Genomic DNA, 24,058 nt, shown 5'->3' with positions numbered 1-24,058 from the left:
CCGTGTTCCCGTCACAACTAAAAATTTCTTCTCCTCTTGGGAGGATGAGCTCACTCTTTCTTCCTAATACGTATTTTGACCCTACAAAGTTTATAATTGAAACCGTTCAATTTCTTAATCTTCATTTAAAGATCAAGGCTACAAACTATAATTTCAAATGGAGATTATTTAGTCATTCAAATGTATAGAACAAATCAACAATGTAAGTATCAAGTAATATATTTATGATAAACTGTCTATACATTTAAATGATTAAACGATCTCAAATATAAATGATCCTTTAGAGAATTTGATATTCGAATGAAGATTAATAGATTGAACAATTCCTACCGTTGATTTGATCAAGATACGTTATTTACAAATGAAGAATCTATGGATCCCACATTGGAGGATAGAAGTATTATCCCATCGAAAATTGTACATCTCACCAAACGACAGAGTCACCCTCAAAAGCCAACTTAGAGTGAGAACAAAGGCATACATACGTTTTGCTAAAGTTTCACATCGAATTGATCAAATTAATTAATACTTTAATAATTAATGTCTCAATCACATTAAGCCTCTGTTTGTTCTTATTAATCCGCTAAGATGCTGTGTTCGATACTTTCAATGCAAGAAATCAGACCCTTCTCTCAAGACATTCAAATGCGTTATATTTTACATTACCCACTGGTAACCATTTTGTTATTTTACATCACAAATGAGTATCCATCTCTTCACCAATATGTTAGAATTCTCTCGTGACGTGATAAGAGAGATATTGATAACGTGATCTACACCCAAGCAGATATTATACTACTGAAGGTTAAAATAGCCTTCTGAAGCCTATTTTTGGTTGGTTAGAATGACCCGGCCATGTTTATCGTGTACGTGTCGATATCGTGTCAAATCCATTGTCTTATCATGTCATAGATTATCTTATCAAGTGACCCAATAATGACTTGACTTGTTTACGGGTTGGCCCAAAACCTACTATTTTTGTGTTGTTTCATGTACGGATAACGAGTCGTGCAAGAAAATGTCAGGTCCGTATTGGGGTATATCACAAATGGGATGTAACTAGTGTACATGCAGAAATAAAGAGAGCAGAATGAGGAGCTAAACACGAAAATTTTACAGCCAAAAATGTCAGCTGCCATCTTTAGCATACCCGCTTGTTTCCTCCGCAAGCTTCTCCCAAGCATTCGCCATCTTTTCCGCATATCCTGCCTGTAAGATGTGAAGAACACACCATAAGTATTATTCAAGGACTTACAAAATGAAGTCTGGATGCCATTTGAAGCGAAAGTTTTACAAGCGTGCGAACAACAATATGCGGTTTAGGGGCTGAAAGTACCTGGTTAAGAACAAACCCTCGTAGCATGCCCATGAAGTCCTCGTGCCTCTCTCTGTCGAGCCTTTCGAGCTCACTCCTGTTATTTTCCTGCATACAGATTCACCAACAATCATGCTTGGAGTTCGTACACAAACACATCATGTATAAAATGAGATCTTACTTCTTCCAATCAAATTAGAACTCTTAGTTTGGAATTGTGAATAATCAAAACGGGAACCGAAACAAATATGCTTGGCCAAAGGAGTCGCATTCTAGTATTAGCAATCGAATGATTAGATAAAGAATATTCAGCAATGCGAGCGCATGCCTCTAACACACAAAGATTAACGTGAACCAAAAGACAGCATGAATGAATGTTAAATAAAAACTGTTGCCAGAAACCAGAAGCAACACAAATATTTTTGCGTTAGTTCAGTAAGAATGGAGAACCGTCAGGTGCGCATGCAAAAGCAATTTATACATGATGGTGTATCTTGCCAAAAGAAGAATAACAGCTCCATCTGATAACTATCTTATCTTGTTGATTAGTCCTTAGGTTTTCTTGTTGCTTTGGTAATCAAATATTCTAGAATAGTTATTCTTTGTTGCTTCCTTTCTCGGTCAGTACTTCAGGCCTTGGTGGATTCGAGGATTCTCTTTGGGTGTCGAAGTAACCTACCCACCCTTCCTCACTCCCCTATAGTTTCTGTTCTGTGTCAGTTGGTAATGGTATTGACAAGATTTCAAAATTTGAAACGCCAGTGCAAATATATTGAGATGAAACTCAGAATAACAGCTCCCTAGGGTATACTAGGACAGTCATAGCTATACTTAACCAGACTGGTGAAAATTGACAAAATTTACAACTGTGCATAAACTGTTTGCAGATTTTTACGTCATAAAAAGGAAGCGAGGATATAGAGGACGCTATTTATGATTAAAATGAATCTCGAAACCAAGGATGCAAACCGAATAGCCTGAGTTCTAGATGGCTTAAGATGTTACCTTGATTCGTTCATACTCTCTGACTGCACAAGATTTAGCATCCTCGCTAATTTTTAAAGTTTCTTTAAGCTCCTCTATTTTCCGCATCCTGGACCTGTCTCCACCAAATATTTTGGATGCTGCAGCTTCAAGCTTCTCAATCCTGGACTGCAACGAAACTAATTCTGATGAAAGAGTCTGAACTGTCAGTAAAGCACTTGATCTGTCTGAAAATGCACTATTGACTGCTAGCACTACTCCAAGATATTCATGAAGTTTGTCCTGCAATAATCATGTAAAATTAGGCTAAGATAACACGATAGAGATTATCCTCTTATGAAGGATCAAATATGACTCCTCTTCCGCAAATTTAATGTCTAGGATAGCTTGTGTAAGTTACCAAATGTTTGACCGTTTGCGAATTTAACTCCCGGTACAATCGACTAGCTTTAACAGAAGCAGTAGCCACATTTTTCATGTCATTCGCTCGTAATGTTTGAGACTCAAACATGGCTCCCTCCGTCTCAAGCTTGGTCAGCTTCACAAACGCCAACCCCAATTCTCCCATAGTCTCTCCCATGTCCTGCTGAGCTTTTACTAGTGATTCAGCCTGCAAACCATCCAGCTCAATAAGTTCTAAGTAACTGAAAACCTCGCCGATTCTTCTCTACCGTATACTAAGTTGCCAAGTTTAGAGCAGACAATGCTAACAGAAATGGTAAAGCTTTTAACTTCGAAATCCCGCAACTGATCCTAATGGTGCCGCAATGTTTCTTTCATCATAAGATCATCATGATAACACTAGTCTATCATAATAATTGGCAAACATTTGGATTTGAACACACAAATACGTTGAATCTTACCAACAAACATAAATGCACGGCATTTCAAAATTAGTAACAATACCTGCTGAGACAAATTGCTAAGCTGCTGCTCAAATTCCGCCACCTTCTCCTTCCTCGCCAAAAACTCCTTATCATCCTCAACCGCCATCGGCTTCACGCCTCCCCAATCGTTCACCACCGACTGCTTCAGCTCCCTGAAGATCCTCAGCAAGTCCCTGCCGCCCTTGGCCGGCTGCGCAGCCTCATTCACATCCGTCACAGCCGTCACCTCGCCCGTTAACTGCCTCGGCAGCCTCACTGCTCCGTCGAGCATGCGCGAAGCCATGTCCACGCTCCTCGTCAGCGGCAGCTTCCCCTTCATGACCAAAAACAGCCTCAGCTCCTCGCTCTTCTTGATCGTCGGATGCACCGCGAGCTTGTTCAGGTACTTCGCCAATGCCGCCCTCCGCAGCTCCACGAATTGCTCGATTTGCATCACCTGACTATCCACCACGCTCTTATCGGGTCGGATCGGGATGAAGAACCCGCGAAACGATTCGGATAGCCGGTCCGCCAGCGTCACCACGTCCTTGAACCGCCTCCGGACGGTGAACTCGGATCCGGGCCCGCCGTACTCGGGCATGTTGGTCCGGGTGGTGATCAGGTACGTGTGGTACGAGGTCCCGCCGGGAACAAGCGAATTGGAGAGCTCGAGCTCTTTCTGAGGGTCCGTGACCCATATCTTGAGAAATTCGGATCTTGTCGGAGGCTCCGATTGATAAGAGGAGGGCTTAGGGCAGTCGTGGCCGTTGGATGAGGAGGAATCGAACGAGGTGAAGATGGCGTCAGCGTAAGACGGGGGTTCAAGGATGGAATTGAAGCCTTGCGAGGAGGTGGCCGTTGTCGCGGTGGCGGAGTGGCGGTCTACGGAGGTGGACGCGGAGGGAGAGGATTGGCCGTTGGATGAGGGTGGCTCGTCGAGGACGAGAGATTCCATGTCGTCTTGGGATGCGTGTAGGTCGGCCTCCTGGTCGCCGTCGTTTTCCTGCCTCATCATTTTTCCCTCTTTCTTTAGCCGGGAAATTAAAAATTAATATTTAAATAAATGATAAATGGAAGGAGGGTTTGGGCGGAGGAGGAGGAGAAGAAAAGAGAGGAGATGGGTGGTGGGTGGTGGGTGGTGGTGGAGGAGCAGTGCAGCATTTGAAACCGGGGATTACACGGCAAGGAAGGTAGTGAGTTTTTAGTGAGTAGCGAGTTGAGTGACTCGGGCGGGCCAATGGGCAACCTCTTTTGCGTACGTGGTGGTTATGACGCTGCTTCCGCCACATAGGCTGCCACGTGTTAACGTCAATGCTTGAGAAGTTGGGCTTTGATTGGGCTTCTGTTAAGAGGCCCAAGTAGGCCTGAAATTTAAGATTTGTCTGTTGCCTCCCTGTCGATAGGCAATTGGATCGGGCCAGGTGGTTGGGCCGCGGCGACCTAAAAAGTGGGGAGTTAAATAGAATGTGGGCCGAAACCGAAGCTTTTGTCGGGGTTTGGGCATGCAAGTTCGACTTAACGAGGACCCAATCTGCGTTTTATGTTTGGGTCAATACAAGTTTAGAAGAACGGGAAGAATAGTTTTATATTATACCGAGATATTTAAAAGGGATCAGGATCCTCTCCTGAGCAGATGGAGAGGATCCTCCTGATCAGGCCCATCGGGACATTCATTTTTTATCCAACGGTTACAAATAGGGGGCGCTCTAAAAGTTATAATAATTATAACCGTTGGATAAAAAATGAACGGCCCGATGACCTTGGTCAAGAGGATCCTCTCCATCTGCTCAGGAGAGGATCCTGATCCATTTAAAAGTAGTAGGTCAACATTTTAATTGTACCGAGATATTTTGAGATGTTTTAAAGCTTTAATGAGAGCTATCACTTATCATTGTTGTTGAGTTTATGTGGTTAAATTCGAGACAGTATTAATGCATGATTGAACTTAGTAATTAATACTTACAAAGTTTGTTCGACAACATGAATAATCAGTTAACATACCATACTATTATGATTTACTTGACGAGGCCCTAATTGGAACTCCATTTGAGTTCCCATTTTTTATGTTGTTTTACCTTGGAGAAAAAGAAAATAAGCACCTGCTCTTTTTAGCCTTAATTTACATAATTGCTAGTAAGGTTGTGTATTTAACACATGCTTCTTTAAAATTGTTCGAATGTGTATTTTGTTTCAGATATTTTCACATTTTGTACGATATTTGGGTATTCAAATTCTATCTGTTGTAAGTTGTCATGTTACGTCTCTTTGCTTCTCATAGATTTTTAAAAACTCGTTATTAGTTATAAGGAAGTACATATTTTCAGTTCAAATTGCAGATTAACTTGAAGAGGTATATAATTGAATCCCAAAAAGATAGAGGATTAGTCATTGATGGATTTTATTGCATGGTACGAACTATGAAAAAGAAAGGAAGTATCCTACACGTCATCTAGGGCGTGACAAGCTTCCAAAGTCCCTTTTTAGGGTGAAGCACTAACGACAAGATTAGAATTGTAATTAACTTCACACCCACCTACAACTACCAATGAAAACGATCAAAAACCCAAGTAAACAAGCAGATCAAAAAATAATTTATTAAATTAAGAAAAATAGTGCAGGAGGTCTCGGGTTTGATGTTCAGAGCTGGTGAGTTTGCTTGATTATGGTCACGGGCAGGGTCCCATAGCCTCTTTAGTCCAGAAATGATGGATAACTGTGACTTGTCACCAGTTGTGTTTCTTTAAAAAAATAAATAAATAACACTATCTATATACTTTTTTTTATTTTCTATTTTTTCAATTTTCAATCGTCGAATTAAATAATTTAAACGTGATGAAAAAATACGAAATTAATAAAGAATGTGTAAAAGTAAAATGATGTTCCACCATATCATGGACAAGTTTGACAAGGAACTTGTGGTTTCTTTGCATATTACGAATTCCAATATTGTACTTTATGATGTTGTCGTCAAATGAAGATTCTGAATGTAAAAGTCAATATATAACAAACTCAACCAACTATGTGTTAATTGCTTTCATATAATCTTGTTCACCTATCTAATTCAATTATCTAACACCTCCCCTCCCCTCCCTCTTGATCTTCTTCCTTCCACTCTCTGATCGAGTTTTCTGGTGTGTAGACATCAATGACATGCTTCCATTCAAAGTGACGACCAACGGAATTTTCATCTTGTCTGGTCGATTTGACTTTGTCAATAATTTTCACTTCCAAACTTGCATGTACTCATTTGAATAATCTACAAGTAAGGAAAAAAACTTACCTATAAGGGAGTGAGGGAACATTTGTTAACGTTTTAATAGCGCTCGTCACGATCTAATATAGAGCTCGTCACATGATAGTACAGTAGAAGTAATTATCCCATCATAACAAAACACGTAAGTTTTATGTCCGATATATATCCTCGCATGTCTTCGACTAGGTTTGAGAAATGTTGTACATTAATACAAAACGACATGCCCATTATGATGAAATTGATTATATATAATTAACAACCAATCACATACGTGATAAATATGAGAGACTCATTGATATACAATTAATTATAAGATCTCTTACGTCTCTATACAATTAGTAATAGGTAGATAACCTTACATCTTATTTTTGGCCTACAAGCTAAAGCACTAGAGTTGACAAGACAAATCAAAATGTTGTAGCTAAACCAGGCATTGCTAAATATCTTCTGATTTTGAGATGCTATGGTTCCATTATTGGCATAGAGACAACCCTAACAATTAACATGTAAATAATTATTAAATTTTCTGTTTTAAGTATCTCTCTCTCTCTCTGTAACTGAATTGTTCTTGGACCCAATCAAAATCTGGATGCATTGTAATGCATGCAACACATACCACCTAATTGTAGAGAGATGACTTAATCTACTCATTCTCCCTTCAAACGGCAAACTTGAGAGTTGATCTTGATTCTTTTTTTTTTTCTTTTTTTTTTTCAAAAAAGAGGGTAGTGGTTTCGTTACGTCAGTCCATTTTTTTCGAAGCCGAGAAGAGTCACAGAAGCATTTCAGCCCCTTAATCACCATCGTGCGATTCATCAGCGTCAGGTCTCAAATCAGAACGTGTTGTATAGAATATATGCCTAGAATTTATCCCTAACTACTGGGCCACTTCCGTGGTAATTGAGATTTGATACTGCTTGGTCCACTTAATTTTAATATTTAATTAGTTAATAATAATAAGCTAGCTCGATGCTCGACCATCTCTACTTGTTTCTAACCAACTAATTAGCATCGATATATCGTGACCTAGTACAACATCATTGTGGATTTGTGGGCCTTTTCTTTAACCATTTTCTCTTTTTGGCGGTGTTAGCCTAATCCTAGATATTGTAGTATAATGTTATTAATTAATTAGTAGTCTTTATACTTAAGGCTTTGATTTCGACTTACTTAGTGTCTACACCTGGAGAATGATTTACAAGGAACAATTTATGTTTTACGAAAATCTCACTCTTCTATTTAAGTTATTGCAACTTATAAAAAAAAATGTATCATATGATAACAAATTTAACAAGTGTGGATAATTTTTGTTTATTGAGAAAAAAGATGTCAAAAAAGAACAATCATCCCACTTATATTTTACTCAAGCTAATTGCTTTTCCACTTTTCCCTAAAGCATGGACTTTAAGCACAATGCTTTTTGATTTCGAGTGCCACATCAGGAAGGAAAAAATAGTGTGACGAATTCATGCAAGATTTATAGAGTTTTATACTCTTTCCCTCTTGGTTCTTCATCTAATTAATTAACTTCAAGAAAAGACTATGCATAGTCAACACAGAAAATGATCAATATCGATTTGTTATATATTTTGGGGGTAAGTTATAAATCTCTCGACGGGACACTTCAATCGAGTGCTAGCTCCATTTATATGCGATGCCGCATAATTTTTGTCGAACATAATCAAAGGTTCCATACGTGCTCAAAGACGTAAAATAATATCACTACACCAATTTCATTTTTCAAAAGGTTACTTTAGGGTTTAAGGTTCATTACTCTAGTTCGTGTTTAAATAGATTTCTTTGTTTGGATATAGAAAAAGAGAACAATAATAGGTTTGACTATTATGAATTTATGATTATGCTTTTAATTTAGTTTGAGTAATGTTAGGTAGATTAATTTTTTTACATTTACAAATCATGTGATGTGTCAACCAATAAGAAATAAACACGTTAATCAACACTTAAGTAATAATTCAATCTTCACAACCACGTCATTTGATGGTCTTCCTAGTACTACCCGTTTAGTGTTGGTCTTTTAACCATTGCGATTGTCTTCACGTTGGGAAAAAAAAAAAAGTGGAATTTAACTCTTTTCGTATTTGCATTAACAATCATGCTTTTATTGGATTATTCAATCCTACAAAGAAGACTTGAGAAACAAGCATTGAAGAAATAATTCGCTTGGGATGTATAGGCAAGTGGGTGCAACAACTCCTACAGGGTTGAACTAAGTTTGCTCTAGAACCTGACCGTTTTTCGAATCAAAACCTAATCTGCCAACTTCAAAACGAAATCTCTCTCCTCAAAATTTACTATAAAAAGCATCCCCGGCCACTCTATCACTTCAGCACTCAAACTACCACATTCTCTCTATCAACGAAACAGATAATCAATCCAGATGGATGCACTCAACGCTACTTTCGGCAACAAAATTTGCTTCTCGTTATGCCTGTTCGGCCTTTGCCTTCTCGTGGCTTCGTCAACAACGTCCTTGGCAGAACCCAAAACTCATAAGCATGAGTTTGTTGTAAGTTTAATTTCTATACCGCCTGTATACTTGCGTATATTTTAGTCCCTTTCATGTATCTTCTTCTTATTTACTTATTAGTATTACTCATCATATTAATTAACATTTAAATGGAACACACAGATTCAAGCAACACCAGTGAAGAGGCTGTGCAAATCCCGAAACTCCATCACAGTGAATGGACAGTTCCCTGGACCAACCTTAGAAGTAAATAATGGCGATACTCTTGTCGTCAAAGTCACCAACAGAGCTCAATACAACGTCACCATCCACTGGTAACTAACATGCATGCATGCAAGCACATGAATACCAGCTTTTACGTGCATGCTGCTTATGTTGTCAGACAGTCATGTAAGAAAATTAACATTCATCTTCTTCACTTTCTCATAAAAAATGAATGTTTCAGGCATGGGATTAGGCAGATGAGAACTGGATGGGCAGATGGTCCAGAATTTGTGACTCAGTGCCCAATTAGGTCAGGAGGGAGCTACACTTACCGGTTTACAATTCAAGGGCAAGAAGGTACTCTGTGGTGGCATGCTCACAGCTCATGGCTTAGAGCCACCGTTTACGGAGCACTCATCATTCATCCTAAACAAGGAGACTCCTACCCGTTCACTAAACCGAAACGCGAAACAACCCTTCTTCTCGGTGAATGGTGGAATGCTAACCCTATCAATGTCTTGAGGCAGTCGACTAGGACAGGAGGAGCTCCAAATGTTTCTGATGCATACACCATCAATGGTCAACCTGGTGATCTTTACAATTGCTCAAGCAAAGGTAATACCAAAATTGCTTCCACCCTTTATAAAACATAATAATATTAATGTAACAACAAAATTTTACGTGCCGTGCACATAATATGATCAACTAAGTTAAACTGATGTTATTAATTGATGTAACAAATAAATGTAATGTACTGTCACACAATGTTATTAGCTAAATTTTAATTGTAATTAATTACGCAGACACTGTTATAGTTCCTATAGACTCCAGCGAGACCAACCTTCTTAGAGTCATCAATGCTGCCCTCAACCAACCTCTTTTCTTCTCCGTGGCCAACCACAAACTCACCGTTGTTAGTGCTGATGCCTCCTACACCAAACCTTTCACTACCACGGTGCTCATGCTAGGCCCTGGGCAGACCACCGATGTTTTAATCACCGGTGACCAGCCACCAGCCAGGTACTACTTGGCGGCGCGTGCTTATTTCAGCGCTCACAATGCAGCATTCGACAACACCACTACCACAGCCATTCTTGAATACAAATCTGCCCCTTGCAGCCCCAATTGCAAAAAGGGTCCCACAGCCAAACCAATTATGCCACAACTCCCTGCTTTCAATGACACAAACACTGCTTCTGCTTTCACCAAGAGCTTCAGAAGTCCAAGAAAAGTTGAAGTCCCAACTGAAATCGACGAAAACCTCTTCTTCACAATCGGTCTTGGGCTCAACAACTGCCCGAAAAACTTTGGATCCCAAAGGTGCCAAGGCCCGAACGGGACACGTTTCACAGCCAGCATGAACAATGTATCATTTGTGCTTCCAAACAACATCTCAATCCTTCAGGCTTACCAACAGAACATCCCTGGAGTTTTTACTACTGATTTTCCAGCAAACCCTCCGCGGAAATTCGACTACACAGGTAACGTGAGTCGCTCTCTCTGGCAGCCTATGCCGGGCACTAGAGGATACAAGTTGAAGTATGGATCAAGGGTGCAGGTTGTGCTGCAGGACACAAGCATAGTCACACCCGAAAACCATCCTATCCATCTTCACGGATACGATTTTTACATCCTCGCCGAAGGTTTTGGAAATTTCAATGCCAAAACTGATACCAAAAAATTCAACCTTGTTGATCCACCTATGAGGAACACAGTGGCAGTGCCTGCCAATGGATGGGCAGTCATCCGATTTGTTGCTGACAATCCAGGTAACAATTTCACATTTTAAATAAGACGATATTCTGTTCTAAACTATTATAACTCTGTATCAATGTTTTTAATATTATATATATTTAATAAATATTTGATATATGCAGGTGCATGGATAATGCATTGTCACTTGGATGTTCACATCAACTGGGGTTTGGCCATGGTGTTCTTGGTGGACAATGGAGTTGGAGCATTGCAGTCAATCAAGCCACCACCGGCGGATCTGCCTCTTTGTTAAGAATCGATAGATCGTCTCGATAGCAACTTTTGTAAAACTCGATTACCGAGTTTTCATTTTCCCCTTTATCACTTATATGATTTCGCTGTTGTTTGAGTTTCCCCTGCATTTGGGGGTCTAGTATTGTTGTTTGAGTTTCCCCTGCATTTGGGGGTCTAGTTCTTACTCGATCTGTTTTATTGTTTAGGATATGTATACCTATCCTCACGTAACAAAAACTACGATTGGTTGGAAGAACTTCTTGAGAATCAAGCAATTACGCTTACTTGTTTTTCAGTTTAAAGTATTTTGCTATGACTTTTTATTATCGTACGACCGTTACGAGGTCTTTGCTTCTATTCAGTATATAATGTAGTGCCGGAGTCAATATGGGGTCATTGGTTGCCCTTGATCCCAACAACTTCAAAAACCTCGTGTATATTTGTTTGTGTATTGTATTTGACCTTTATAAACAGTTAAGGCAAACTAAATTACAACCTCTTATTCTTACTTCTCACACAAGAAAATAGAAGAAGTAAAATGGTGTGTCTCTCTCTCTTCTTGTGTCCAACTCTATTGTGCGCATCATGTACTCGATGAAATACTTTAGTTGAAAAACCTTAGCAGTATTCAAAATTACTCTACAGTGTCTTGCATTCAACATCAGCAAGTCTCCACAAATAATAGTAGTTGTCGACATATGTGGACATAAACTTTCGGTATTGACAAGAATTTGCATGTGCCTACTAGGTGCTCAATGAAATTGTCCAATGAAGCTTTTTGGTTGATATTATGACCCCATTATTTGAAAATTCTGACTATGCCACTAGTATAATGACTAAAACTTTTGGTTGGTTAATTCGATCAGTTCATCTATGATTAAAATTTATCATGTCTGCTTCTTTCAGGGGATGGATGTAGTATTTGGCTAAAGGAATTCGTTAGAGAGCCCAGATAACTAAATGATCTCTTATATTATTTTTTTCAATAGTAATTTTTGGTTATTGAACATAAAATAATTGCTTAATTGGTGAACTCGCGGATCCATTTGCAACTCCTTCCGAAATATTGCCTGAATAGTATTTTCTTTCCTGTATTTCAAATACTTTGTACAGTGCCAAATAAGTTATTGGTGTTCTTTTAATGGTTTTAGTACCTCCGGTTTGTTAATGATACCTTCTTCTTTTTTTTTCCATAGAATGTTAACAAATTTCAAAGCCTATTATGTTATCTTGTAGCGACGAGAGATATTTCTATGTACCAGAAACACATGCCAGTACACCACCTGTTATAAGAGAGGATATATCATATATTTTTCGGTGTCTCTCTACTTCTATTATAACACATAGTGTATCGACTTACGACTTATGTTTTGGGTACACTAAAAATTTATCGGCTAGTACCCCGAATACACTGTAAATTTCTCCACAACAACAACCGTATTTTTATTGGTATTGTAGTAGCCCTTTGGTTGGGTATTGAAGCAGCATGCATTGCCTATTGATAAGTCCTCGGGTTCAGGTCTTTCTTAAATTGATTTAATTGAGAAATAAAAAAAAAATATAATTAAATTGTTAATCAATTTTTATTGTAAGTTGGTTTATATGCATACTTCATAAAGACTTCTGATTGTACTTAAGATGTTGTCAACTGAAAATTCTGAATATAAAAGTCAATATATAACAAACTCAACCAACCATGTGTCAATTGCTATCATGTAATCTTGTTCACCTATCTAATTCAATTATCCAACACCTCCCCTCCCTCTTGATCTTCTTCCTTTCACTCTCTGATCTAGTTTCTGGTGTATAGACATCAATGACATGCTTCCATTCAAAGTGACTAACGGAATTGTCACCTTGTCTTGCGTGTAATTTGGCAGTTAGCTGGTCGATTTGGCTTTGTCACTGGTTACCACTTAAAACCTACTTATTTGAACACTTTTGCCGGCAAGGGGACAACCTATCTATAAGGGAGTGACGGGACATCCGTTAGTGTTTTTACAATACTCATTATGTGACTTGATGTAGAACTCATCAGTTTGACCTATTACATGTCACGTGAAGAGTGTTGTATAAACATTTGTCCAATCATTGTATAGTACGTAAGTTTTATGGTCGATGAGGCATGTATATGTGTATGTGTCTTCTATTTGGTGTGAGAAAATGTTGTACATTAATACAAAGTAACATATACCCAACCATACAATACAGCAAAACAACATTAATGCTTCCTAATTTGGGATCAAACCAATAGCTAACCATAGTTTTTTTTTAAATTAACAGGTATTAATACATATACTATATTAACCAATTGATATTGGTAAATGAGAGAGAGAGAGAGAGAGACTCACATATATGTAAACAATCAGTGATAGGGTAGATGTTCTACTTACGTCTTGATACAATCAATGATAGAACATATATTAATCTTCTTAAGTCTTCATTTTTGCCTACAAAAGCACTACATATGTTTAACAAAACAAATCAAAATATATATGTTGTATGCTAAACTAGGCATTGCTATATATCTTCACATTTTGAGATGCTATGGTCCCATTCTTGCCTTATGAAGCTACAAAACCTAATGCAGACATTAGTTACATGGATGATATCTTCCCTGTGTTCTGCTGTGTGATAGGCTACCTAATGTAAACGGAATTTTTGTAAATATAGATAAATTTTCTGTTTAAGTATCCATGATCACTCTCTAACTGAATTGTCGACCCAATAAAATCTTGATGTATTGTAATGCATGCAACACATGCTACCAAATTGTCGAGAGATGACTTAATGCGGCAAACTTGAGATTTGATCCTGCTTGGTCCCCTTTCAACATTAATTAATAATCATAATAACTTAGCTCAAATTCCCTGCACTCGACCATCTCTACTTGTTTCTATGTGCCCAACAACTAATTGGTCGTCGATCGGTGACCTACTACAACATCACTGTGGCTTTGCGGTGTTAGTCTAATCTATAGTAGAGTATAATTAATTAAAAGGAAAACTAATGAAAATGGCTTGAAAACTTTGAGTTTTAATGATAAGGACAAAATAAAGGGTAAAATGAATAGTACCAGGATTGACTTTTTAGCGTAAAAATGTGGTTTTTCGTTAAAGTGAACAGTACCGGGTGCTTTTCGTTAAAGTTCCCTTAATTAAATAGTCCTGGATGTTGAGTTGATGAATTTATAAAGTAACCGTGATACTTGAGGTTTTGATTTCAATTGAATCGATTGAAGGTTCTATCTGGGCATGATAATTTCTTAAACGACTCGTTCATTCGACACGAAACGACATCAAAATAACGTGTCACTAATTAATTCGTTAACGAGTCGGATTGTTATTAGGTCACCAGTTAACAAGTTGGGTCTTTATCAGGTCACCCTTTAAGAACTTGATAAAATACCGTTTGCCATATCTAGACATTATATATGATAGTTTCTTGCATGATAGTTAACCCGACATGAAACAATATAACCTGTTAACGAATCGGTTCTTATTTGGTCTCCTGTTAAGAACCCGTTAATATAATGAGTTTGACACAACACGACCCGTTAAGATAACAAATATGATACAAACACAAACTATTCATTTGCCAGACCTAGTTCTATCTAGTGACTTTTGAGAAACAATTAATGTACGACCTGGTCACGGTTTCAAAAAACGTAAGCGTACTTGACAAAAAAATTTGTAGATATGGTTGAAATACCGGATTCTCAAATCATGTCCGTTCATCGTACATCGTGCAGCCAGTTTTCGTTAGATACTATTCATATTTAATTTTAAATAAAAGTATTTAAAATAATTTATGACCGCACGATTTACAATGAACGGACACAATTTGATGTCCCTAAATTCCTCACAAAATGATCCTCATTCGAAATATCCTAGTTATTGTGACTTTTGAAGAACAATTTATGATCTATCACAGTTTTAACACGTGCGAGCATAATTGAGCCTTGAATATCTGTATTACTACAACATCAAATGAAACATGGGTAACAAATGTTTATGGGAATTAAATATCTTAAAAGAACAAACCATCCGACTTATCTTTTTCAAGCTAAATTACTTTTCCACTTTAGCATGGACTTTAGGCATATTGCTTTTTGATTTCCCGTACCACATTAGGAAGGAAAAAGATTGTTTAACGAGTTCATGCAAACGTTTTTAATTTGTATACTCTTTCCCTCTTTAGTCTTCTACCCTCCATCTAATTAACTTCAAGGGAAAAGATCGACAATGCATGGTCAAAACAGAAAGTGACCGATCGATAATTTTTTTTAGAAAAACTAATGAAAAGGGCTTGAAAACTTTGAGTTTTAATGATAAGAACAAAATAAAGGGTAAAATGAATAGTATTATCAGGATTGACTTTTTAGTGTAAAAATGTGGTTTTTCGTTAAAGTGAACACTATCAGGTGCTTTTCGTTAAAGTTTCCTTTATTTTTAGGGGTAGCTAGCTGGTGATGTTACATGTATGTACTCGTTTTAGACAAAGGAAAAGCCAAAATATTGATTTAATTATCTTGATTCATTACGTGTTTAGCATAATTATAGCACTATTAGCATTAAAAATCTCTCAACGTATAACTTTTCCGACCCGACGACACAAACAAAATCACCAAACTAATGTCGTTTTATCAAATGATTACTTTAGGGTTTAAGGTTGATTAGTCTAGTTTAGAAAAAGAGAACAATGGGTTTGACTTATAATTATGTGTCTAATTTAGTTTTTGTCTTTTGACCATTACGATTGTCTTCACGTACGTTGGAAAACAGTGGGATTTCTTTTTGTATTTGCATTAACATACATACGTCAAAAAAATATACCAATATTAATGCTTTTATTGAATTATTCAATCCCAGAAAGAAGACTTGAGAAGCAAGCATTGACGAAATCATTCACTTTGGATATAGGCCAGTGGGTGCAACAACTCCTACAGGGTTGAGCTAAGTTTGCTAAAAAATCTGACCATTTTACGAATCAAAACCTAATCTGCCAACCTCTAACGACAACCTCTCTCCTCAGAGTTTTACTATAAAAGCATCCCTCCACTCTTACTTCAGCATTCAAACTACCGTACCTTCTCTCTATCATTCAAACAAAGGTTAATTAAGGGTTGATTAGTGAGCTCATTGCCTAGCTAATCGATCGAGATGGAGGCACTCAACGCCATTTTCGGCAACAAAAACCGATTCTCCTTAAGCCTTTTCAGCCTTTGCCTTCTATTGGCTTCATCGACGATATCCTTGGCAGAACCCAAAATTCACAAGCATGAGTTCGTTGTAAGTTTAATTTCTACATCTCTGTATATTTGTGTGTCTAGGTCCCTTTCATTTTTCTTCTTCTCATATACTTATTTGTGACCATTTAATGTTGAAATGGTTATAGATTCAAGCAACAAAGGTGAAGAGGCTGTGCAAAACCCACAACTCCATCACAGTGAATGGACAATACCCTGGACCAACCTTGGAAGTAAACAATGGTGACACTCTTGTCGTCAAAGTAACGAACAAAGCTCGATACAATGCCACCATTCACTGGTAACTAACACGCATGCATGCATGCCCATGAATATGAGAACGTGCATGCTTATGTTGCCAGATAGTCTCGCAAGATAATCTTTTATCTTCTTCAATTCTCCCAATAAATTAATTAGCATGACTTATCTTCTTCATTTCAGGCATGGGATTAGGCAGATGAGAACTGGATGGGCAGATGGGCCTGAATTTGTGACTCAGTGCCCGATTAGGCCAGGAGGGAGCTACACCTACCGGTTTACAATTCAAGGTCAAGAAGGTACTCTGTGGTGGCATGCTCACAGTTCATGGCTTAGAGCCACCGTTTACGGTGCCCTCATCATTCATCCTAAACAAGGAGACTCCTACCCGTTCACTAAACCGAAACGCGAAACAGCAATTCTTCTTGGTGAATGGTGGGACGCAAACCCTATCGACGTTGTTAGGCAGGCGACTAGGACAGGAGCAGCTCCAAATGTTTCTGATGCATACACCATCAATGGTCAACCTGGTGATCTTTACAATTGTTCAAGCAAAGGTAATTCCATAATTGCTTGTATCCCTCATAACGCAAATTGACCATAATAATTGATGTAACGAGTAAATTTTGCGTGGCACATAATGTGATCAGCTAAATTTTCACTGTGATTGTCATGCAGACACTGTCATAGTCCCTATAGACGTCGGCGAGACCAACCTTCTGAGAGTCATCAACGCTGCCCTCAACCAACCTCTTTTCTTCTCCGTGGCCAACCACAAACTCACCGTTGTTAGTGCTGATGCCTCCTACACCAAACCTTTCACTACCACGGTGCTCATGCTGGGCCCTGGGCAGACCACCGATGTTTTAATTACCGGTGACCAGCCACCAGCCAGGTACTACTTGGCGGCGAGTGCTTATTTCAGTGCTCAAAATGCAGCATTTGACAACACCACCACCACCGCCATTCTTGAATACAGGTCTGCTCCTTGCAGCCCCAATTGCAAAAACGGTCCGACAGTGAAACCCATTATGCCACAACTCCCTGCTTTCAATGACACAAACACTGCTTCTGCCTTCACCAGAAGCTTCAGAAGTCCAAGAAAAGTTGAAGTCCCTACTGAAATCGACGAAAACCTCTTCTTCACAGTCGGTCTTGGACTTAACAACTGCCCTAATAATTTCAGAGCCAGAAGGTGCCAAGGCCCAAACGGGACACGCTTCACTGCCAGCATGAACAATGTGTCATTCGTGTTTCCAACCATCTCAATCCTTCAGGCTTACCAACAAAACATTCCCGGAGTTTTTACTGCCGATTTTCCAGCAAACCCTCCGCTGACATTCGACTACACAGGAAATGTGAGCCGCTCTCTCTGGCAGCCTACGCCTGGCACTAGAGGATACAAGTTGAAGTATGGCTCAAGGGTGCAGATTGTGCTGCAGGACACAAGCATCGTCACACCCGAAAACCATCCTATCCATCTTCACGGATACGATTTTTACATCCTTGCCGAAGGTTTTGGAAATTTCAATGCCCAGAATGACCCGAAAAAATTCAACCTTGTTGATCCACCTATGAGGAACACAGTGGCAGTGCCGGTCAATGGATGGGCAGTCATCCGATTTGTCGCTGACAATCCAGGTAACAATTTCATTTTTTTCACACGATGATATTCTATTAAACTATTCTAACCCAGTAGCGCAATGTTTCTAAGATTTGTTTATATTTAAATATATGTTTGATACATGTAGGTGTATGGTTAATGCATTGTCACTTGGATGTTCACATCACCTGGGGTTTGGCCATGGTGTTCTTGGTGGACAATGGAGTTGGGGCACTGCAATCGATCGAGCCACCACCGGCGGATCTGCCCCTGTGTTAAGAATCGTATGATCATATCAATATAAACTTCTGTAAAACCCGACTACCGAGTTTTCAATTTTCCCTTCTATCAGCTGTATGATTTCATAGTTGTCTGGCGCTCCCCTGCATTTGGGGGCCTAGTTCTTGCTCTGTTTTACTGTTCTTTTTTGATACATCGAAGCGGGTTTAGCGGAGATGGCGCTTGGGTTTCGTAAACTGAGCTCACCATCTGATTTAGTCACAGACAGACATGCTTTCATTGACTCATAGATTGTTTTGTATTTTGTAAGCGAAGTGTTAAAAGAAATCTTCTATGGTTAATGAAATGATCTGTTTTTCTTGTTATTCCTCTGTTTTACTTAAGTTGGCACTCAAGTGTCAGCTTTAATATCATACCCAACACACTAACAACTTTTAACCACCGTTCATCAGTCATCAGTCATCAGTCTTTGGAGAAGTTTTACAGTGTGATGGTTACCGCTTACCAATCTAAGTGCGTTATAACATTTGAATTAATAACACTATCTAAGAGTGTCAATATGACCACATTAAGTTTCTAGTCATATAATTCAATAAGCGTTGTTTTGAAAAGAGAAAAAAAACAAATACATATATAAAGAACTTGGGGGAAGCTTGAAATAAGTCCAAATTTGTAAGCAATTACTAGACACAGTCCAATTTTATTTAATTATTGGTTTAAGTCCAATGACTCATTGTCCATGTTATTTTATTTTCATTCTTTGTCAAAATTACCCCTCTATTAACATTATCCTTTAATTCTAGATTTACTTGTAGTATGAAATTAATTATAATTGATTATTTATCACTAAAGTAATCCCATCATTGTAGGATTAGTTTGAAATAATATTATCTCTTCTTCCTCATAACTCTTGTACAAACAGTATTATCTTTTATGCGTGGTGGTCTTCTTCCTCCTTGGAATCCATAACCGTGTGTGTTCATGCTGGAACATTTAACCACAAGGTTAGGAAGAATGCCTTCTAAACCATAACCATGGGTGTTGATGTGTATAGATAATTGCAGGCTCTCACTATTAATTTCTTTCTTAGTTTTTTGTTTGTTTATATGAACTTTTCTTTTTATAAGTAAAAACGTTATAGCAAATGCACTTTATTTATTTTGTTTATAAACCAAATACATAGGTAGACGTAGAAAATAATTTTGTCTTTCTATAGAGTGAGTAGAATATATCTGCTTTATGGGTATAAAGTATTATAATTGATTATTTATCTTTAAATAATCCCCTACTTGTAGAATTAGTTTTAAAGTATATATCTTCTTCCATAACTCCCGTATACAATTTGTGCTGTGTTCTCCAATCCCCTTCCTTCTTGTTCAGTCTTCTTCTTTCAAGCTCTTATGATTTCTTCCTCCTTTTTGAAATACAAGGTCACAATTTCTAATTTTTTTTCAGTGGTATAGAGCTTTGAAGTATGCCAATACACCAACAAAAGGTACGTTGATGTACGTGGTGGGTTTTGGTTTTGTAGCATCAAATCTTGCATCTTCCTACTTGTCATCCCCACCAGGTCCTCCCACAATAGCACTAGTTAGGTTGTTTTGATTGGGAACATTGCCATGAAAATATGAGTTCATGCGTACACTATTAATTTCTTCCTAATTTTTAGTTTGAACTTGGATTATACATATTTTTCTTTTCAACCTTTATGGGAAATGCATTGCTTTGTTTATCTACCTGTATTATATATTTCTCTAATGAATCTATTTGTATATTTTGTTTATTCTACCCATGTTATAGATTAATTGTGTTATCTACCTATACGATATGTTTTTGCTCATTAGTCTATTTATATCAAATATTATTTTGTGTTATCTATCTATACAATAGGTTTTTATTCATAGTCTACCTATATCATAGATTAATTAATATTATCTGTCACATCCCGGCCCGGGCCCTACCACATCCCAGGCTCGACTCCGCCGTAACACGATATTGTCCGCTTTGGGCCCCGATCACGCCCTCACGGTTTTGTTTCTGGGAACTCACACGATAATTTCCTAGTGGATCACCCATCATGGGATTGCTCTCGCGCGAACTCGCTTAACTTCGGAGTTCCGATGAACTCCGAAGCCAGTGAGCTCCCAAAAGGCCTCGTACTAGGTAGAGTTGAGAATATACATATAAGGCTTACAGGATCCACTCTCCTGGGCGATGTAGGATGTTACAATCCACCCCCCTTAAGGGCCCGACGTCCTCGTCGGCACACTACCGCCCAGGGATTGGCTCTGATACCAAATTGTCACATCCTGACCCGAGCCCCCACCACATCCCGGGCTCGACTCCGTCATAGCAAGATATTGTTCACTTTGGGCCCCGACCACGCCCTCAAGATTTTGTTTCTGAGAACTCACAAGAGAATTTCCCAGCCATCATGGAATTGCTCTCGCGCGAACTCGCTTAACTTCTGAGCGATGTGAGATGTTACATTATCTACCTACATCACAAATTTTGTATCTACCACAACAACGTTTCTTTTAATTTTTGATAAACTTATAAGATTGGTTGTAATATGTTTTAAAAATGTTTTTAATTAGAAAATGGGTAGATAAAGGTATTTGAAGATTCAAATTTTAAAATTTTAAAATTCAAAAATAAAGAAATTAAATATTTTTTATTTTCAAGGGGCAAAATAGGTGCAATAAAAAATCAAATAAAATTGGACCCAATCCGAAAACAGGTGAATTTTTTGGACCTGGATCAAATTGTCCTATTAGTCCAAAAGATAGGTAGGCAAATGTGGTTACAACTAGATAAAGAGAAGAAAAAAACATAGGGGGTGAGGAAAACAAGCTACAAGTATAACACCCAAGTCATTGTTTACAAGAAAATCCTAACGCTTGATAAGGCAACAATTTCTAAATTTCCAAACTCACAATCTTCTTGCCAAACTAGATAAAGGCAGAAAAAGGTATAAAAGTATTTAAAAGTGGGTGACCAGATATATATGTTGGATCAATACAAACAAAACAAGCAATTTAATTTTTTTTTAAATGAAAAATAAAGAATTTCATTGACATCAATGGCAATCAGTTAATACGTACACAATGTTATGATTTTCCTAAGCTATTGTCTAACCCTATCTAGTATAAAGGTGAGTAATTCCCAATTCAATTCTCCAAAAACCTCAAGCCCTAAACCTTAAATTATGGACTTTTTGAGTCCCAAATCTCCTACCTGGATCTCCGAAGTGAGACCCCAACCTTCGAGCCTGGCCCTCAAATTCGGAACTTGGGGCGTGGATCTAACATTCGGAACTTGAGATCCAAACACATAAAGCAAAACTCAAGCGCTAAATGTTTGAAAACTATTGGCTGATATCGAGTATGCATCTATTTTTTAATATTACCAAATTTCGTAAGAAGTGTTGTAGATTAATTCTCGATACCAAATAATCTTTCTCCCGAAACGATTCATCGATGAAAGTTGAACATACTTAGCGAACTTTTTGCGGATTCGTTACGAAAACCTTTATGACTTAAGCCCCTGGTTTCTTGCATGACCAGTACATTCACCATCCCACCACAGAAATCAGGAGAAGCAAGCATGTCACCAATTACTCCCAACTCTGCATTTTCCATGAATTCTGCCATTTGTTCCTCCGACAATGCCTTGTTCGTATGCCGTCGCCCCACCATCACAAGATCATACTCGACCTGCGACTGCCTGATGGTATCCATAACCTGTACGTTGTCATCCACCTCGATGTCAATCCAATTCAAACAATCATTCCCAACATTCCTTAGCTTAAACTCATCCACCAACGACTCATCGAGCATTTCCTCCTTCTTTTCCTCTTCATCTTCTTCTTCCAATTCATTCCGAAAGGTGAACCTGTAGACCGTAAGGCCCACATCAGGGCTGCTTGACATGCAGAATGCATAGGATAACGCCTCACGGTCGTCTGGTCCACCGATGAAAAACAACCCTACATTATAGGTGAAATGGCTGATCCAGCCATGCTTAGCAGAAAAACCTCTGTCAACCAGTATTCCAACTGTACATGGGGCATACGCTTGTACATTGATGTTGAATTGGCGTATGGCGGCAGTCATGGTAGAACCGACCATAGACTGGTGGTTTTGATGAAATGGTACGATGATAAGAGGTATAAGCTTGTCATTCGCTAGATGGAAAATCGTCTCGTGCATGCATTTATAGGGAACTATCATTTTGTAGGTTTGGATGGTGACCGGTCCTCTGGAGTTTAGTGAGTAATTCTCAAAGGCTCGCATCATTTGGCGTGTGGGTGAATCTGTGCGCTTAAACGTCTTCCTCTGCTTCTTGTAAGGGATTAGCATTGGCCCGGCGGGACCAATGTGCTCGACAGCGTGGACAACGTAGGCGCAAATGGGGCTTGTATCTGTTGGGTTTGAGGCTTCAAGGAGGGTGATGATGGTGCGAACACTTTCTTGGTTGTGAAAACAACAAAGAATACGAAATGTTTCATTGCTTTTTGGCATTGATTGCATATTTCTGACTGCTGAACATAATTTGGTTGATGTTAAGCTCCGTATTTGAGGTTTGTATGAGAATCGTACAATTGGTGTTAGGATCATCGTCACCACCAGAAATGACAACAAGATTTGAGTAAAACATTGATCATCTACCATCTGCAATTTTCAAATAAGGATTAAAACTAAATAAATAGAAGGTATTAAAAGAGTGGATCCAATTGATTACCTCCATGGTCTTCCATCGATTATAAGCGATAAGATCTATTATGCCCTTGATATTCAGGATGACGCCGAGCAAGAGACTATTTTTTAACCTAATTTTGCAGCACAATGCAGCCACTGTGATTGCCCCAATCTTGGCAACATATGACACAACAATGATAATCTGAAGTTTGGTAAAACTGCTCCAATCGCGAATCGAATACACGTCTATAGTGTAGCCAACACGGAAAAAGAACGTCGGCAGAAGAAACTTGGAGACCATGAATTCGGTCTTCTGTACTAATGCTGCACCCAGAGGTGGCCCATGTGGAATGGATAACCCCAGAATTAAAGGACCAGTTGTAGGCGCTGTGCCTATGAAGTCAGAGATAAATGCCATTACAAGAACCCCAAGTTGTATTGCAACTATGTAGCTTTCCTTCACTTCTAAATCTTTGGGCGTCTTCTTGATAATCAACAGTAGAGCTGGTCGTATGACGTGAAGAGAGAAATATAGCAATGCCAACAAGGAAATGAAAGCCTCCAGTCCTTGGATTCCATGCTTTTGCATAAACATATAATGCAATGTGGTGAATGCCCATTGAATAATATCACTGAGCATTGCAGAGGACATGGCAAGTTGCCCCAACTCAGAAGTCATAAGATTGAGATCATCCATGGCCTGAGCAATGTTAGGGATATAAGTGTACGATAGAGAAAGCGAAGAAAATAAGACCAAGATCTTTCCTCCACTGAGTCCACGAACGTTGCAGGCCAGCGGGGAAAGGATGGTTAAGGTGACTGCCAACGGGAAAATGAAGCCCGCAAGACCAATCTTCCAGGTGCTATTTGCTGTCCTTCTGACCATGGAAATGTCCAATTTAACTGCCAT

At 38.6% G+C, this 24,058-nt stretch overlaps 4 protein-coding genes across 4 annotated transcripts; 2 read left to right on the top strand and 2 right to left on the bottom strand.

The window, feature by feature from the left end:
• Positions 1-1,009: 1,009 nt before the first annotated feature.
• On the bottom strand, positions 1,010-4,408 carry LOC103432873 (sorting nexin 2A-like). Its single transcript, XM_008371082.4, has 5 exons — positions 3,206-4,408; positions 2,700-2,909; positions 2,321-2,581; positions 1,337-1,423; positions 1,010-1,209 (listed from the first exon to the last, which is right to left on the bottom strand). Exons 1-5 carry the CDS (start codon positions 4,178-4,180, stop codon positions 1,129-1,131), a joined length of 1,614 nt encoding a protein of 537 aa, XP_008369304.1. The 5' UTR covers positions 4,181-4,408; the 3' UTR covers positions 1,010-1,128.
• Positions 4,409-8,743: 4,335 nt separating this feature from the next.
• On the top strand, positions 8,744-11,383 carry LOC103427498 (laccase-12-like). The gene is made up of 5 exons (XM_008365555.4): positions 8,744-8,945; positions 9,069-9,220; positions 9,352-9,725; positions 9,914-10,879; positions 10,988-11,383. Exons 1-5 carry the CDS (start codon positions 8,817-8,819, stop codon positions 11,116-11,118), a joined length of 1,752 nt encoding a protein of 583 aa, XP_008363777.1. The 5' UTR covers positions 8,744-8,816; the 3' UTR covers positions 11,119-11,383.
• Positions 11,384-16,172: 4,789 nt separating this feature from the next.
• On the top strand, positions 16,173-18,813 carry LOC103427497 (laccase-12-like). Its single transcript, XM_070825305.1, has 5 exons — positions 16,173-16,390; positions 16,497-16,648; positions 16,789-17,162; positions 17,284-18,246; positions 18,357-18,813. The coding sequence occupies exons 1-5, from the start codon at positions 16,262-16,264 to the stop codon at positions 18,485-18,487; spliced, it is 1,749 nt and encodes a 582-aa protein (XP_070681406.1). The 5' UTR covers positions 16,173-16,261; the 3' UTR covers positions 18,488-18,813.
• A 3,108-nt stretch (positions 18,814-21,921) lies between these two features.
• Positions 21,922-24,058, bottom strand: LOC103427504 (cation/H(+) antiporter 15-like). Its single transcript, XM_070825798.1, has 2 exons — positions 23,192-24,058; positions 21,922-23,121 (listed from the first exon to the last, which is right to left on the bottom strand). Exons 1-2 carry the CDS (start codon positions 24,056-24,058, stop codon positions 21,922-21,924), a joined length of 2,067 nt encoding a protein of 688 aa, XP_070681899.1.

The sequence above is a fragment of the Malus domestica genome, chromosome 07 (assembly GCF_042453785.1).
Source record: "Malus domestica chromosome 07, GDT2T_hap1".
Lineage (NCBI taxonomy): Eukaryota > Viridiplantae > Streptophyta > Magnoliopsida > Rosales > Rosaceae > Malus > Malus domestica.
This window is presented reverse-complemented; position numbering and strand designations above follow the sequence as displayed.

Coding starts and splice junctions, on each gene's coding strand:
- LOC103432873 (XM_008371082.4), bottom strand. CDS start 4,180: ATGATGAGGCAGGAAAACGACGGCGACCAGGAGGCCGACCTACACGCA. Junction 2,910..3,205: donor TTAGCAATTTGTCTCAGCAG/GTATTGTTACTA, acceptor GATGGTTTGCAG/GCTGAATCACTAGTAAAAGC. Junction 2,582..2,699: donor CGCAAACGGTCAAACATTTG/GTAACTTACACA, acceptor TGATTATTGCAG/GACAAACTTCATGAATATCT.
- LOC103427498 (XM_008365555.4), top strand. CDS start 8,817: ATGGATGCACTCAACGCTACTTTCGGCAACAAAATTTGCTTCTCGTTA. Junction 9,726..9,913: donor TTACAATTGCTCAAGCAAAG/GTAATACCAAAA, acceptor TTAATTACGCAG/ACACTGTTATAGTTCCTATA. Junction 10,880..10,987: donor ATTTGTTGCTGACAATCCAG/GTAACAATTTCA, acceptor TGATATATGCAG/GTGCATGGATAATGCATTGT.
- LOC103427497 (XM_070825305.1), top strand. CDS start 16,262: ATGGAGGCACTCAACGCCATTTTCGGCAACAAAAACCGATTCTCCTTA. Junction 16,649..16,788: donor TACAATGCCACCATTCACTG/GTAACTAACACG, acceptor TCTTCATTTCAG/GCATGGGATTAGGCAGATGA. Junction 18,247..18,356: donor ATTTGTCGCTGACAATCCAG/GTAACAATTTCA, acceptor TGATACATGTAG/GTGTATGGTTAATGCATTGT.
- LOC103427504 (XM_070825798.1), bottom strand. CDS start 24,058: ATGGCAGTTAAATTGGACATTTCCATGGTCAGAAGGACAGCAAATAGC. Junction 23,122..23,191: donor ATCGATGGAAGACCATGGAG/GTAATCAATTGG, acceptor TGAAAATTGCAG/ATGGTAGATGATCAATGTTT.